This window comes from Coturnix japonica, chromosome 11 (assembly GCF_054131305.1).
Source record: "Coturnix japonica strain WE chromosome 11, WE-NBRP24, whole genome shotgun sequence".
NCBI lineage: Eukaryota > Metazoa > Chordata > Aves > Galliformes > Phasianidae > Coturnix > Coturnix japonica.
The window spans coordinates 27,251,502-27,268,716 of record NC_140673.1 but is presented as its reverse complement, the minus strand read 5'-3'; the positions used below and the strand labels follow the sequence as shown (position 1 = coordinate 27,268,716).

At 45.4% G+C, this 17,215-nt stretch overlaps 1 protein-coding gene across 5 annotated transcripts in view; it reads right to left on the bottom strand.

Moving 5' to 3' along the window:
* The window catches only part of ROR1 (ROR family WNT receptor 1), a 122,835-nt gene that overhangs the window by 69,096 nt on the left and 36,524 nt on the right, over nucleotides 1-17,215 (bottom strand). The window contains exon 1 of one of the 5 annotated variants that reach the window (XM_085511889.1): nucleotides 6,552-6,713. The exons of 2 other annotated variants lie outside the window; for them this stretch is intronic. In XM_085511889.1, coding sequence (XP_085368015.1) covers nucleotides 6,552-6,684 — 133 coding nt within the window. In that variant the 5' untranslated portion in view covers nucleotides 6,685-6,713. Of the gene's footprint in view, nucleotides 1-5,669; nucleotides 5,839-6,551; nucleotides 6,714-17,215 lie in introns of those variants that run through there. 2 more of the 5 variants (XM_085511892.1, XM_085511891.1) reach the window with 2 other exon arrangements.

Genomic DNA, 17,215 nt, shown 5'->3' with positions numbered 1-17,215 from the left:
TTAAAAGCCAAGGAAACGATGCATTTTTCCTCTCAAATGGATTTGATTTATAAAAATCCTACGGGCCGTTTCACTGTCATTCCTGATATTTATGCAAGAGAAAGGGTACGAGAGGTAGGTGGCCTGTATTTAAAACAAACAACAGCACTTTTCAGCTCTGCTGGGAGGAGCTGCAGAGGTGGTGTGGTGTGATGCTCGTGGGCTCCAACAGCAATGCAAGCAGAGCTGCCCCGAGCCCTCCCTGGGAGCATGGTTTGGTAAAATGCAAGCAGCAAGCAAAATGGGTGCTGAAGGCAGACACACAGAATTGTTTGCTGCTGGGAAGCATCCAGAGAAAATATTTTCAGTTTGCTCTTCAAATTCAATGCACACTGTTTTATAGATGCAAGCATGTAATCTGTCTCATGAACAAGATAAATGCACCGAACCAAGCAGATGACTGCATTCTGCTGGTGCAAACTCATAGCAAACTCATTTCAGCCTGCTGGATCTCTGAAAGTCATAGAGGGAATGGGGAGCTACAAATGCACACTGACCACACGAAGCCTGTGCCATTTGCTTCACTCTTTCCAGTAGAAGCACTTAAAATTGCAACTATTTTGCAACACCATAAGGATGTAAAAAATCTTGTTTATATTACGGAGCTGAGAATTACTGAAGTCGAACACAAACACCAAAACAACTGTTCTTTCAGTTATTTCTCAACCTTTTCCCTCCACAGACATGAAAACTGTCCATTCTCCCCAGAGACCTCATGCAAATGTCAGCTTCAGCCATTGCTGTTTTACAAGACTATAAAGTTAGCAGCCTCTAACATCCAATTAGCAGTTCCCTACATAAAGCAAAACCAGTTCCATACTATTGTATTTGCAGTAACCTGAAGTCGACTGCATCCCTTCTCTCCTTGTCTCAGTACCAGCTTAAGACTTTTTCCTTTGAAAAACTGAAAAAGGACGTAAGAATGATTAAAACTCCTAACAATTTGTAGGAAATGAAATTTTATAGACCTTTATCTTACAGAGAAAAGGTTTAGATACTCACAGCTGGTCCAACCTGGTTCAGTTAGAAGCTATACTTCTAGTTAAGACACATTTGACCATTACCTGGCTAAAAAAATCAAGGCCTTGTCTAAGCATCTCAGAAAGATCTGCACAGTTTTTTGTCTTGCTGTCTCTTTTTCACTGTTGCTTCAAGTCGGGATCGAGGATCCCCAGAAAATTCCTGGCTACTGTCAAAGCACGTTAAGAGACAGCTCCCAGCCTCACAGGCTTGTAGCTCGAGGGACAGAACAGCAGAAAAAGGGAATGAAAAATCACCATCCATTTTGCAGATGTACCAGAGGCACAGGAAAACAAAGCGTTTATGTCACTCAGTGAATATCGCTCCTCATGTAACAGACAGGATGCCTTTACAGCTGCAGTCTGGCACTCGACCCACAGTGCCAGCTAGACCTGCAGCTCAGATGCTTCTCACCACCGAGACACACTGATTGCTTCCTCTCACCTGGGCTGGATGGACGGCCCCAAGCAGCAGGACAGCGGGGCAGGCCATGCAGGGCTGTGCCAGCAGCAGCCCAGCCAGCTGGCTACGGGAAGCAGACACTCCCTGGGACATGTGAGGCCACATCTGGAGTCCAGCTTGGCCTCTCCCACACCTTGAGGTGAGGGAAGGAGCAACAAAGAGCTGAGCAGCAGGGCACTGCAAGGGCTGAGACCCAGGGAGGCTGGAGCATCTCCACCTTTGGGCATTTCCAAGTGGAGAAAGGCTTTGCTGACCCGTGGCTGCCTGCAGGCTGGCTCTGGCTAAGCCAGTATCCAGGGGCTCCTGCCCAGTACCTTCTTCTAGGGTTTCTAAATCCTGCACACTGCACTGTCACGCTCTTGGGGTCAGCCAGGTGTGAGAGGCAGGTCAGAGAGCAGCACAGCCCTCCTGCTGCCCCACCTCATTATTTCCCTAACGCTTACACAAAGCGACAGTCAGGACTGCTAGCTGGTTAATGGCAAGTTCCTACAGATGCTGCTCAGAACAAAAGATTTTTGCTGTGCATCTGTGTGAAAGTGTTATCCCCATCCCATGTATCTCTTCCAGAAGTGCTGCTTTCTATAGATGAGCACACACCCCAAAAGCCATCAGTGAGAAACGCTCTGGCAGTGTGAGCAGAGAGCTGCAGAGCTGGGATCCCACTCGGCTTTCAGCAGGAACAGCTGGCCACAACTTCTCCGTGCACGGTTCATCAGGAGGGGAAAACAATCCATCCACCTCGCCCTGAATTTCCTCCTCCAGCACATGCGACTCCATCGGGCTGGCTGTCACACCACATCATGTCATCAAGGTTATGACATCGCATGACTGAAACAACCCAGAGCAATTGATGTCAGACAGATTGCATCTGACACCCAGGGAAGATTTCAGCCCATGTGTTTGCTATCCAGAACCCGTTGTACCTAATTGCTGTAACACTAGATCAGCAAAACGCTGTGTGCAGGTTACCCAGCTGCTGCTCCCTGAATCAGCAGCATGGGCAGGGAGGTCTCTTCCTTTCACCGTCAGCACGCTGCAAGCTGAGACATCCAGCTTCAGCAGTAAAGCAGGCCAATGCCCACTGATGCAGATGCTTAGACTTAAACTGGACCCAGGTTTTACCTCCAGCACCCCAGTATGACAAGAACTGCCCTCAGGGAAACACATGCTCTGTATGCACTGAAAAGTACAGTTGGCTCTACCTTATCAACCACAGACAGGTAAAAATACTGCATACAATAAGCTCTCTATTTCACCCCAGAGCAAAACAATAGCCAGTTGTTTTTACTAAGAACATGTCCAACTACTACGTTTATTTTTAAGAGTCAGACTACGTGACTTATTTGCAAAAATAATCTAAGATCAATCATTCTAATAAAAAATTCAATTCTGAAAAGTTTCAAGAAGGAAATACTGTCATTTACTCAACACAGGTGCCCTGGAGCGGAGGGATTTATCCCAGCCCTCCTGTTCCTCTGCATTGCTGTCAGGAAGCATCTCTCATATCTCTGCCATCACTAAATGGAGTTTCCCAAACAGGCATAAGCCCACAGCCCAACTGCCTCCTATGGACTGTGAAGGTGGGGAGGGGGGCTGATGTTGGTAGGGACTATTTCATCACCAATACAGTACGGTTCTGTAGTTTCAAAAGTAAAGATATAAAAGGAGCATCCACTGGGTTTCATCAAGTAAAAAAGTAACTGGAAGCAGAGGAGGAAGAAATGGGAACCTCATAATATGCAGGAGAAATAAAATCAGTTTAATTGAAAGAGAACTACTCCCCTGGTTTCGGCCAGGAGAGGAGCTCCCACCAGGCGTCCCCACTAGGACTGCTGCAGATCCATCAAGGACATCCCACTATGAGTTTTAGTCCCTCCACTCCCCAAATAATGTGTATATAGGGGTGATCACACAGCGCTGACCCTTGTTAGCAGGGATGAGAACCGATTTCTTGCTGCCTCTTGGATTTTTGCACAACAGGAAAACTAATGCTGATCTATCTCACATCTTGCATGGGCCTTTGGCTTCCAGGATCCTCTGTATTCTAACCTGGCACATGTTTGACTCAAGCAACACTGTCCCTGGACCCATGACAAGCTTTGTCTAGAGAGAGCTAGGGGAGACAAAAAAGTGAAGACATATTACTGGCTTATAAGATTTATAAGATAAAATCTGTGGCGGTTTCAAGTATCAGTCACAGTGAGGGATGAAGAAAAGTTCACTGCCATAGATGACAGATATCAAAAAGGTTTCTGTATATCCCAGGAGTAAAAGAAAAAAAAAGAGAGAGAGCTTCAATCCAGTAAAAAGCCCAATTCCCACGTTTCTGCCCTTCTCTAAGCATGCAAAACCTGCAAAGCTTGTTAACAAGGCCTCTTTGAAAAGAAGATCGGTGCTGTAACAATGAGCGTTATTTTGTAGATCAGCTCCAACAAGCACAGCGTTTCCTTGGAATGAAGACTTGGTTGAAAGAAGCATATTATAATGTTTCAGATTCTTTGAAAGTGAGATTAAACGTAAATCTAAAATAAACACCGGGCACCTTACCCTCAAGGAAATGACGACTGTAAACATGCGCTAAAAAACATCACAAGCAAAATCAACAGTAGTCAACTAGCAAAGAAAATACTGCACTTCTCCTGATCCTCCAGTTGGAGTCTCAAAAATAAAGCAAAAAAATCTTTTTGGCTGCATGAACAAATGTTGGCAAAATGAGAAGTGGCAGAGAAATAACGAGGAATTATATCATCCCAGGTTGGATGTGGCTCTGGGCAGCCTGCTCTGGTGGTTGGTGACCCTGCACATAGCAGGGGGTTGAAATGAGATGGTCATTGTGGTCCTTTTCAACCCAGGTCATTCTATGACTCTATGTTTCCTGCCCACCATGGATGCGGAGCTGTCTCTGCCATTGGTCCCCTCCAACCCAAACTGTTCTGTGACAACGTGATGCCATGCAAAGCCCTCATTCAGACCAGATAACATCCTGCTGCTTCACAGCTAGAAAAACAACTGACCAAAGCAGGGATTGATTCCCAGCAGAAGGCTGTGCAGGCAGTGAGAAGGAGACCACATTTCTCACTGTTTGTGCTGTTCTCAGTAAGTGAAGCCACAAGTCAACAAAAGCCCTCTTTAGGATTATTCCACCACTGCCATCTCCAAAGGGAGCTGCGTTACTTCCTCACCTTTACATACATGCCCAAGTGGACTCCTTGCAGCCTCCCAGCTACACCCAGCCAGGCTACACAGCATGGCCTCCCTTTGGGAAGCTTTCAGGTCTAAATACAAAACGTGAACAAGAGCAGCATTATCAGTGCTTTACAACACAGGAGGGGAAAGCTGATTTACAGCCAGACATAAATCTGTGCGGGTGCAAAATAATCAACCCAGATTTCTTGGTTTGAACATGTTTTGTTTTGCTCTTTCTTTTTTTTAAGCAGAAACACGTGCTGATTTATGACACAGGTTTTTGCAGGTTCATGCTGACCTTAATGAATTGTTTATGTAAAAACAAAAGCTTCATACCGGTCTGAATCCTCTTTAGATGGCTTCAGGGAAACAGCAATTATTGCATTCAAGATGGCCTTTAATTTCAAATGAAATTTGAAATCTGAACAGCATTATAAGCTGTTGTTCATACACAACCAAAATACAGAAGGACAACACGGTCAAATGCACTGTAGTGGTAGAAATCATCTAGGAGTTGTATTTTGCCTACTATATTTAGTTCAGTGAGGTTCATTCATAACTCAGCTGCCAAAAGTCTCCATTAGATGCTATGGAGATAACAGGGATACAACAAGATGAAGTGCAGAGGGCAGCTGGGACCGCTCCAGGTCCCTGCCAGGAACAGCAATGGGATTTTAAAGCACATGTTCCTGAGAAGGTCTGCACGGCAGCTCGGAAAAGGGAGCCTTGATCTGCAAAAGATGTCGTGGGGATTCCCAGCCCCATACCTGCACTTCAGGGCTCGGAAAAGGAGCAGGATTTCTTTCTATTTAGTCTGTGCAGGAAATGATAAAAACCAGACGTGACAACCTTTTAGTTAAGAGTGGACTTCTCCATTTAAAAAGGGGCAGCTGCAGCCTTCACTGCCAGCCACCCCGTGTGCTCAGACACCACAGCTCCTTACGTCTGCGCATCGCACTGACCTGTGTTTTCTGAAGCAACAGGAGGGAATTCCAGTCTCTTATCTTTGACATGATGGAGCGTACAAGTTGTTTTCTTCCACACAGGACAGGATCTTCCCAAGGAATATCAGGGGCTTTTGCCAATCACTCAACTTCTGGGGTTCGGCAGTGGCTAAAGACTTGCACACTTCTTAATATTTATTTGCACCACAGACAATAAAGTACCTCCTTATTTGTGGAAGCCCATTAAAAATAAACAGTCTGAGATAACTTGGCTTTTCAAACCATCTTGCACTTCTGGTTTGTTATTGTCCCCTCCCCAGCTCTTATCCAAACAGCCCTGACAGCTTGTTTACTGGGAGGTATGCAGAGCTCTACGTACACACAGTGTGATGGCAGAATGGCCCAACGTTACCAGCAGTAATGCAAAACATTACATCACAAAAGCAGCTGCTAAATTTGTGGCCAATACTGTAAAACAGTCTAGTCCAACCCGCTCATTTTATGCTTTTGTAGCACTCTTTTTTTAATGTTTTGATTTTAAAATATCAATTTTGTTACTGATACACATCAACTATGTGATGTCAACCTCTGCCTGTGAGATTTTTAGGTAGAACTCACGATTATTTCTACTGAATCTCCATTAACACAGACACACAAACGTTCACACCTTCAGTGGAGTTATCCCATGAAGTTGTAGGTGCGCTCACACATGCCTGTGCACATTTGCCTAACAACACACATATACTGCTCTGCAGATGAATTATTTTTGTGAAGTTTGATTCTGGGGCCATTTTTGGTCTTGAGCAAATAGGCACATGTTTCTCCATTGAGCTCTAACAGCACACAGTGCAGCAGCTTAGCTTTCTCAAGCACCACTCCATTAACACCCCCATCACTTACCCAGAACAATCCCTGGGGAAGATGAAAGGTAGCTGAGCTTGCAGACCTCCTCAGCAAGATGCCATGTGCTCATGGAACTATTTAAGGAAGACAAGGAATTAAGGCAGCCCCAACCTGACTTTGCATGTCCCATCTGCCATCCGAGGAGCTCGGGCTGCAGAACAGCTCTCAACCAGACACAACTGTTGCTTCCCAGAAGGCGACTGTGCCACCTACCATGCAGCAGTTATCACTTGGGGACAGCTCACTTGGCCCCTTGCCTTTAACAACATGGATAAAATACACTTGTAAACACAGAGCAAGAGCCTTGCTTGCTCAAATCTCTCCATACGACTGCAATTCAGTCTGTGGAGTTTACGTGGATGTCATGACTATTAAAAGCAGTAATTAAAATAGCTTTTTTAGACAATTTAGGGGCTTATAAGAACTACGTATAAAGCTTGTCAACTGAGATCGTGAAAGGTTTTATAGCTGAGTACTACAATATGAAGCTCGTGCTGCAATGCTGAAATGCTGTACTGAATTCCCATTAAAATACTGCAGCAGCAAACCCACGGCAACCTGTGAGGATGCTCTGCTACAGCAGCAGACACAAGCTGAAGACAATGGAGTTGAAGGGGTGATGTAGCACTGGAACTGGATTCTGTAGTTCCTTGAGTGACCAGTTTCCTTTTTCAGGGCTATGGTGGCTTCGTTGAGCTCAATGTCTGATCATTTATGTATCTTTTAACTGCAAATTTTGATTAAGCAAACAAAGCTCTGAACCTGCCCACTAAGCAGGTGACCAGAGAAGGAGTCTTCCTACCAGCAGCTCAGTAGCTGTAAGATGTAGATCTTCACATTAGCTATACCCTTGATCCATTCAGATACAGAGGTAAAGGATCTCCCATTCAAAACAGATGTTGGCTGTATTAATGCAGCTTTACTACATCTTCTGCACAAAAAAGGTGGGAAAAAAGGAGAGTGAAGAAGAGATGCCATTCACCACATAGATTCTTAAAAACTCCATAGTACAAACCTGTATTTGGGACCTTCACAAAGGCAGTTGTTGACCTTTAGGTTTCATAGCGCTGGAGCAGTTACAAGCTGTTGTGCCAACCAGTATTTAGGGAGTCTCAAACACAGAGACTATTTGGTTGTTGTCACATACGCAGCTCCCAAGAGCCCCAATTCCTGATCAAACAATTGCTGAAATACGGGAATGCAGCTCGACTCCCCAAAAAGGAACAAAGTAACTCCATCTCATGTTGTTCTCGTTACCCAAATAATCCAAAAGGCATCGGTCCATACAGTGAGCTCACCGCCTGGAAAACGGCACACTTACTAAAAACAAACCCATTCCTATGTAATTCTGAAAAGTTTTGATTTTTTTAAAGACAATTCTGCTTTTGCTTCACATGTAACACGAGATCGAGATTGAAATGGGAGAGCTGGAAGGAAGGAATTAAGCAGAAAAACTCTAACGCAAAAAGAAACTTGTGAATTAAGCAGAAAGATGCCATCCCAGCTACTCCTTTCACTACAGAAATTAAAAAAATAGCATAGATAGATCTGAAAATGTAGAAAAAAAACTTACTGCTAAACTAGCCAAATAATCACAACTGTGCCTAAAGAATAATGGACAGCACAGCTCCTTCAGTACAGCATCCCACAGAGCATCCATTGGGCAACACTGGTAACTACTGGGAGCCTCCCCAGCTCTACCTTCACTTTTTCTGACCACAACCAGTAAACCTGCAAGTCATTAATGTCTTTAAAGTCAAGGCATTAATGGTTCACCTGCAGGCTGGCACCTTGCAGTGGGTCTCGAAGGATGGGCTTCAAGTCCAAGACAGATCCTTGCCAACAGGATCCTGGGATGGCTCCATTAAATTTAATTGGACTATAAAAATTTTTACTTGCCATCCACTTACATGGTAAAATTTGTCCCAAGCATTCTTGCCAGCTTCTTCAGTCTTCCTTTGAGACTTTCTTTTCCAAGATGACAAACAAAGCAATATTTATTCTGTAGCTAATACAGGAAGAATTGTTACTTATCAGGTCAAAGAAGCTATTTGTAATATGTTCTTTGGCTGAAGTACACCAAGTTTAATGGCTGAAATACCCTTAAACATTGATAAAAAGGAAAAACAACATTCGGTATTGCTAGAGGAATTTCAAAGCATAAAACAAGGCTGTAAAATAACATCAGCGGCTCTATTTTAGAAGTGTCTTTCAAAAATGTGACCCCAAGCGTTGGCTCTGGTAATCCCTGCCATTAATCAGCTCATGGCACTCCTCTGCAGCACCACGATGGAGCCGGGTGGTGTGGGCTTGTCTCCTCCATGGGCAGGAGAGGAGGTGATGAGCTTCCTATTTCCAACCAAAAGCCATGCGTAGAGCTTTGCCTTTAGTACTTTATGACAAATATTGTCCATGTGAATGGTGCTAGAGAAGCACACAGGTTGTTACCTTAATTTGGATGGTCACAGAGATGTCTGCACAGGAATAAGAGCAGCCTGAGCACCACCAAGTGCAGCTGATGCAGCCACCAGGCCTGCCAGCTCTCAGGAGCATTACAACTGCTTTGCTGCACTTTGGCATTCCCCTATCAGAAGCGCAACAGGGAAGTACTCACGTACAGTATTGACACTGTATAGCTCCTTAAACGCTAGCAGCTGGCAGAATATGGAGTAACCACTAAGACAGCACCAGTAAATAAAGGCTGGCAAGCATCTGTCCGATGAAACGAGGCCCTAATCGCACATCACAGGCACTTTCACTTGCCATTTACCTCCGCAAGCTGAAAGGCATCCAGCCCTGCAGGAGGACCACCGATCTGGGACAGCTTTGCAGCTCTGAGATGTGCTAAAGAAATAAATGCACCACGAAGCGCATCTGGAACAAATATCAATCAACGCGTTACAAAAATACACACTATTCAAGGGACTCTTGCATCAACCTCTTAAATTCTCACTTGCTTGTAGAGTAATATATAGTCTAACGCAACGTAATAAAAACGTCCAGTCCCAGATACGGTACTTAAGGGTTAAGTGTGCAGCCTGCTGATTGCTTAACCTTCCCTAAAACATATGGCTTTGCACTTAAGGGTAAGCCCGTGGAAAGAAACCCAGTGCCCAGAGTGTGTGTGAAATTCTTGCAGAGGTCACTCCGAGGCAAAATGGATCTGAACGCTCTGCCTGCACGCAGACCATGCAAGATTTCCCTGCTCCCTGTGGGCAGGCCTGCTAAGCTCCTGCACCCCTACGAACATGAGTGAGAGCCTGCTTAATAAATTACATCATTCAACCGTGAGCAAAGGAATAGAGAGTAACCAGACAGCAGCATCCTGACCAGTTCTCTTAAACAAACAAGTTAAGGGAGAGCAGAAAGGAATGAAGGAACAAGGACACCAGAACCTGCATTTAGAAAGAAGCCTGTCAAAAATGGAGTGGAGAACCTTTAGGAAAGTCTGAATGAAGTTACTAGACAGGTATGGGGAAAGCATTTAACGTTTCCTTCATGAGAAGGGAGCAGCAGAGTGCTCCACCAACAGCACTGCCACACTCTTCATCACATCTCTGTACCAGCTCCTGAGAAATCAGGTGTCTCTACATGGGTAAGCATCTGTCTGTATGGCAAAGTAGAATTTCAGGTGATAAACAGTAAGAGGAGACATTGTGTACTAAATACCTTTCTTAGAAGAGAAAAACAGATAACTGAGCTGAGAGGTTTAAGCTACGAATCTCTAACTCACTAACAATAGTCATTTGTAATATATACTGCCATTAGCAGCTAGCTTTTATGGATGAGATCTCAGGTATCAAAGCCTAAAATATCCAGATATCACATGAGAATTAGGAAACCAGTTCTGATTAGTCAAAGCAGAACCAACATATTCTCAAACAACTGACAGCAACTTAGCAGTCTTTTCTCCTGTCGTCATCTCTAACAAACTTTATTGCAAGGAGTCGAATTTTCAGTGCTTACCTCTGATGATTCAAAATAGGACTTGAGAAGGTAAAGGTCAATACAATGCTGCAGGAGTTAACTCCCTAGGTAATAGAAGATGATGCACGCGTGAGTAAAAGAAACAGAAACTCCATCTTTGTAGAAAGCAAGAAATGGGAGATCACATTATTATAATGCGTAATTCATATTCTTGCCTGTTTTTGAATACCTTTAATACTGTGCCAATAACAAGTGGTAGATTTTATAGTGTGGTAAAATAACACGAGTAGGGAAGGTAGGCAAAGCAGTTCTATTGCTGGGACTGGAGCTTGCTGGCAGTGCTATGAAATGAGGTGTGATATCAAGGTCACATCCTTGGCAGCCCAGCACGTACCTGCCAACTGCATTAATGCCATCACATCATCACCCAAAGTCATTCAGGTCTATCACAATTGTAAAATGTTCCTCTTCCCTTCTATGCTACAGCACAGGGAATGGTTTGAAGTCAGACTCATGGATCAGTGCAAACTACTCTCCTACACTCCACATAGTCTCTAACTAGTGTCCTAAAAGGGTAACGTGTGCCTTCAAACCAAAATGAACTTGAAATGCTATCTCAGTACAAGTCAGGTTTGAAAGGATAACATGAAGTCAGTTTGCCCCAGCGTGCTAAAATGCAGAAGAGTTCGGCTCCTGCTGTCTCACATTCCTCTGTGCTGCTCTCCACACTAGATGATGTGGTGACAGACACGAAGGGATGAAATCACATCGCTATCTCTTTAAAATTGCCAAAAAAAGTGATTTCTCACCATATGGGATCTGTAACAGCCCTGAAGTGTTTCAGCCCTTTTGCATTTGATTTCTTTCTCCCTTCCTCAGTGTGACACAGCCACCACCCCAAATCCACCACCTCAGCAGTTTCACAGTGATACTCATCCAAACGAGTTTTATCTACTCTGACATGTAAATTAAAAGCTACGTTAATAACACCACATATCAAGATGATATAAAAAACAGATGTATACACATGTTTAATGTTAGCACTGGCAAAGCCTGACACAGAAATTGTCTGGAAGCCTTATCTGAAAATGACTGTCCCAGCAGCGCGATGCTGGGCTCCGGCATCACCAGCCCAGGCTGCAACCTCTTCTAAGCAAAGCACAGCCCTGAAGTGCCTTGAAGGCTGCTATCTTCACAGCCCTTTCCCCCTTTTTTCCTCCTCAAAGAGTCCGACAGCAGCGTCCTTCACACACCCTGTGAGCTTAACACTCCCATCTCCAGGACCAGAACGACTGCACTCATGGCGGCTCACAACACAGTGGGGAACTGATTCCAAAAATCAAGCACATTTCCCACTAAGAATTGCATCTAGTGATTCTATTGGCTGCAAAGCCTGTAAACTTCTCACTTCTTGCGTTACATCAGAATGATTTGCTCTAAGCCTGTCATGCAAAAATCTGGTACCCACTTCATCACAAGTGAGTTTACCAAAGGTCAGCTCTCCACTGAATTGGTAATGCTGGAAAACTGGAAAGAAAACAACAACAAAGAAAAATGCGTTAAAGGACAGGGCAGCAAATGAAAACGTTGTCCGCATCAATATTAACTGGCAAGTTAACTTTCTGAGGTCAGCAGTACTACCATTACACACATACACACTCATATTTGTAAGTGCTTTGCTGGACTGGAGTGCTCATACTCCTCTTGGTACGTAGTCAATCATTGCAAACTGGTTTTGAAGACGACCTATTTGCCTATGTCTTATATTTTTCCAAACCCAAACTGCCTGAACTTCACTGGTCATAAAACTAAAAGAAGTGTAAAGATTTTTTGTACTTAGCCCTCAGTTTCTCTCCTTCACTTCTTCTGGATACACAGACCAGACCTCTCCTAATGCAAAGCTGCTATTTATTATTGTCCTGAAACACACGCATTCAGGCATTCCCTAATTGTGAAGGCCAAACCCACCAGTGATTAAGCCTACAAGTGGAAAACGAGGAGTCGTTGGAGGTTTTCTTAATGTATGTGTTCAGTTAGTCATCTTTTCCTGCTACTTATTTTTCATGGCAAGCTCTGAATTTTCACCTGGGGTTCATCAAAGACGTGTTCAGTTTTGTGTGTACAAAGTGGAAGAGAAGATGATGAGGTTATTCAGCTAACTGCACATGCTCCGGAGATAGCTCCTGGGGTGGTCTGCTTAGGTCCAAAAAATTTCTTGAAGGAATAACAGCACCATTAAAACTACCCTGAGCCGGCTCCTCCCTTGCAGAGTCTGATCACGAAAGCTACAGCTGCGACGGGAAGGGATGAATTTCTCACCAGGTCAAGGCTGAGGCACGCTGGCTTAGGCAGCACCTGAAGGAAGTCTGTGCTGCAGCTTTCCCATGCTGTGCTTTTTCTCAGGGTAAACAGAAGACTTCAGTCTCCGTGGCTGTCAATCTAGCACCTTTAACGAGCAAGAAGTTCATTTTATTAAAGGAGGAAAAACGTAGATTTCCATCACTCCTTATAAAAGGGCTAGAAAATGTCAAACATGTAGGTAAAAGTAATATTTCAAGAACGGCTCAAGCCTAAACTCCCTTTCCCCTCGCACCTGCATGGTGATGAACATGTGCTGTATGTCTCTGTACTGGCTCAGTACTCAACATTTGAACTGGACCTACTCCAGCTTTTGAATAAATATCTCTTTTGGGGGAGAGGGAATTACATTCCTTAGTCAAAATACAGTTTTTCTTCTCTTAAATTTTGAAAGAAAAAATGTGTACTTGTGAAACATTAGGAACCAGTCATGAGAAGAACTGAAATGCTGTCCAGCTCCAGGCTCAGCACAAAGCCCTGCTGCTCCAGGAGTGCATCCATGACCTCCAGCCCAGCCCCACGCCCAACCAAGCCCAGGGGGCCCGCAGGAACAACGCCGGTCCTGGGCTGCTCTTCCTAAGGAAGCTTATTTACAGTGGGTGCAGCACTGGGGAGCTACATAAGGCACTATTGGAGGGACGCAACACTAGGATCAAGATGGCAACACCATCACATTCCAATCCCCTGCCACAGGCAGGGCCACCAACCTCCACCTTTAATACCAGCCCAGGTTGTCCAGTGCCCCATCTGACCTGGCCTTGAACACCTCCAGGGATGGAGCATCCACAGCCTCTCTGGGCGGCTGTTCCAGCAGCTCACCGCTCTCACTGTGAAGAAATTCTTCCTGAAATCCCATCTAAACTTTCCCTCCTTCAGCTCAAAACCACCCCCCTATCGACATCTACCCTTGTAAAAAGTTGATTCCCCTTCCTAACAGATGTTTCAGTGACACTAGTACTGACGGCTCTTTAAGCGAGGTTACACAGTAATAACGGATAACATAATACCGTAATAATATATCTAACGTATAATAGAATAATGTGATAATGTATTAATTACGAGACATTATACCATCTCATCTTCTGTGCAGGAGCACAGATTGAGTAACCCATAGGGTGATGTACAGACAGCTACCTCCTACCTGTGCTCATGTTGGGTCGGCGGGATGTCAGCCCCAATGCAAGCACCGTTCACAGGATGTTCTCAGTGGAATCGAACCCCAGTTCCAAACAGTTTCATGCTCTCAAGGAAAAGCCCACACTGAGCTCAGGTGGGTTTTACCTTTACCTTCACATGAGCTCCCACCAGCCTGAAGTGCTCGGGGTCGGCAACACCACAGCACGGGCTGCTCCACCAGCTCGGCTTGTGCATGTACAAGCAGTGGTAGGATTGGGTTGGGGATGACAAGAGCAACTTTACATTTTAAAGAACTCTTTGGAACCCACACTTTAGGTATGCGCTATAAACAACCCATGGAATTAACATATCGGAGAACAAAGAGACCTGTGAAAAAGCATAATGAAGGAAGCTGAACAGAAAAGAAGAAAGGAACAGATGTCAGATTACACTTGAAGCAAAGTTACTAGTTTATTTTCCCACTGATTTCAATATCTGAAGTATACGTTTCTGCCAAGGCAAACAGGTGATTAAAATATGTTTAAAAACCCAGCAAGCAAAGGGCTACCCTTGTGTTTGCTCTACATTTGTAAGCCATTGCAAAAGTTACAGCACATCCACAGCGTAGCAATAATAATATTAATTTTAGAAAGGCCGACTGTTTAATTGCAATTAACTGTGGCCTTACAAAAGGGAAGAGGCACTCTCTGGAGCATTCATAAGCCTCATTTATCCTGCAAGGACAGCGAGATGAACCTGGCATGAAATATTAAGATCACAATTGCTATTGGCAAGCCATCTGACGGGAAGCTGTTAGCTTGAAAGAGCAAGGATTATACAAAGGAGCAAAGAGTAAAAACACAGCGGTGAATCAGCTCCACAGAATGCCCTTTCATTGCAGAGCACTGGGAGCAGGCAGGCCCTTGGCAGCAGGGTGGGCAGGATGCTGAATGCCAGGAGGTGCCAGGAGGTGCCAGGCTGGGGACAGGAGCCACTGGGGCTCCCCAAGATGGGAGGGTGAGCAGGAGCAGCCTCCTTTTATTGCAGGCACACTGCGCTGCTTATGAGCTGAACCGGTGCCATCTTCAGCTAATTAAGGTTCCTGCCCCAACTGCTCCTGCTGGAAAGCTACTGCAGCGTCTGCCTCACCGCTTCTCCACTTTGAAACTTCAATCTACTGACGGCCCGTTTAGACAAATTTAATTCTGCATCAGCATTAATCTCTGCCTCAGATACATCCCCTCCCTTCCTGGCGTTCATCAGGATAAACCTTTGATTCATACAGAGCTGCCACGCCAGCTGTAGTAAGTGCTTGGTTTGACTGTGCAGACCCCACCTGAGTCTCAGCGAGGAGCCCATCCATTTCAGTGACAATATTCAGAGGCAGAAACCAAAGTGGCCCACAGAATCCCCACAGAATCCCCAGCAAAGACTTCCCAGGGTCTTTTGCATCTACACTGAAGACTCTAAGCTCTACTGACACCACCCACCCGACATACCCGAGGACTTCAGCTGAGTTTCTACCTGCATTCCCACACTGATATTTTCATCAGTACACTCTGGTCTCTCTTTTGCTTTTTGCACGTTGCAAAATGGAAATGCACAGAATCTTGCACACAAAACTCCTATTTACCTGGAACAATGAGCAAAGCAAAAGAAAAGGTTTCTCAGGAAACCCAACTGTGAGATATAAAACCTTCTTTCAAAAGGACAGAACTTGGGCTGGACCAAGAATTTCAGTCAAGGAGCACCAACTTATGTGGTGGGCACAAATGGGATTTAAGGCTTAGCTGTAAGAAAAAAGAGAATCGGGACAGACACTCGAGAGAACAGCAAGAATGGAACAGAGGGAGCACGCTGCTAAAGGGGGGTGTATGAGATGGGCTGCACTGGGGCACAACAGGTTTGGGAGATGCTTTTCTGTTTATTTTTTCTTCTCTCCCCTCTTCAGGTGCAATACGGAATTTCTTCACATAACGGCAGATAGCAACAACCAGTGTTTGCAATGCACCTTCCAACTGTTCTCCAGGATGGAGGATGGATCAGCCGCTCACATAGTTGGGCGAAGAGGCTAAACAGAAATCTTGACTAGCAAAGAGGAACAAAAGCACAAATGAAGAAATGGGTGATCCAATTGCTAGAAAGAGACAAAACTCATTTCTGTTCAAAAAGGAAAAAATCCTTTGGATTTTAACTGAGGCAGAAGTTCTTTAAGACAGGGAGTTTCCACTGGGGAATGCCAAAACTGCACAGTCAAAACATCACCCAGAGATGGTCGAATACTGAAACACCACATTGCCCCACAGGGCTGCTGACCACATCTCAACACCCCAACAATGTTCTGCCCCCATGCTCAGCCTTCTCATCCCTCTGCAGCCAGCCAGCTCCAGCCAGGGCATCCCAGGAGCTCCGGCCTCAGCAGCTGATGCGGAGCCAGAGCTGGCAACTGTGGCTGAGCCAGACACGTTGGAGCCGTGGCTCCCAAGCCTTACAGTCTCCTGGCTTGCCTTCAGCCCACCTGGCAGATTAAAGGGCAGCCCGGAGCCTACAAACATTGCTCGCAGGGCTGGGTCTTGCAGGAAGCCCCAGGCAGCATGCCCAGAGCGAGGGCCCCACTGCTCTCACCAAGAACTTTGAGGGTTTGGCTCCCAACGCAGCCCAGAACAAACCCGCGGCCTCACGGTGCCACAGCTCTGCAAGCAGCACTCATATCACTTCACACAGCTCGAGCTTTAATCCTTTAAAAACACAAACAGGTGAAAGGGGGGGAAACTGGAACAAACCGTTCCTAGTTTTATGGGTTACAGTGAGTTCCTCCATTTGTATTCGTACCCCTGTGGCCCCCACAGAGCCACACTCTGCAGAGTGGCTGAGGCACTGCCTGCTGCACAGCCATCACGTGCCAGCAAGGTGCTGGACACACACAGCCAGCAGAGGGGCTGCAGCATGGCCCCAAGAGATCTTCCCTTGGCTTGGATGCTGAGTTTGGGCAGTTCCACTGCAGTCCTGGTAGCTCCTCCAACACAACCCATCCTCCCTGACTTTCTTTTTTTCCATCAATCCCCAGAGCACTGTACATGGTACATGCACATGGGCTGTGATGTATTTCCCTTCCATTCACTGTCCCTTGTAATACTTACAGGAGAACACAAACCACAGTCACCAGGACAGACCCAGGCCCCCTCCCAGCACTTCTGCTCAAAGGAATGGGGAAATGCAATTTCAAACCCATCTCAGGGTTCACAAATGTGCTCTGACAG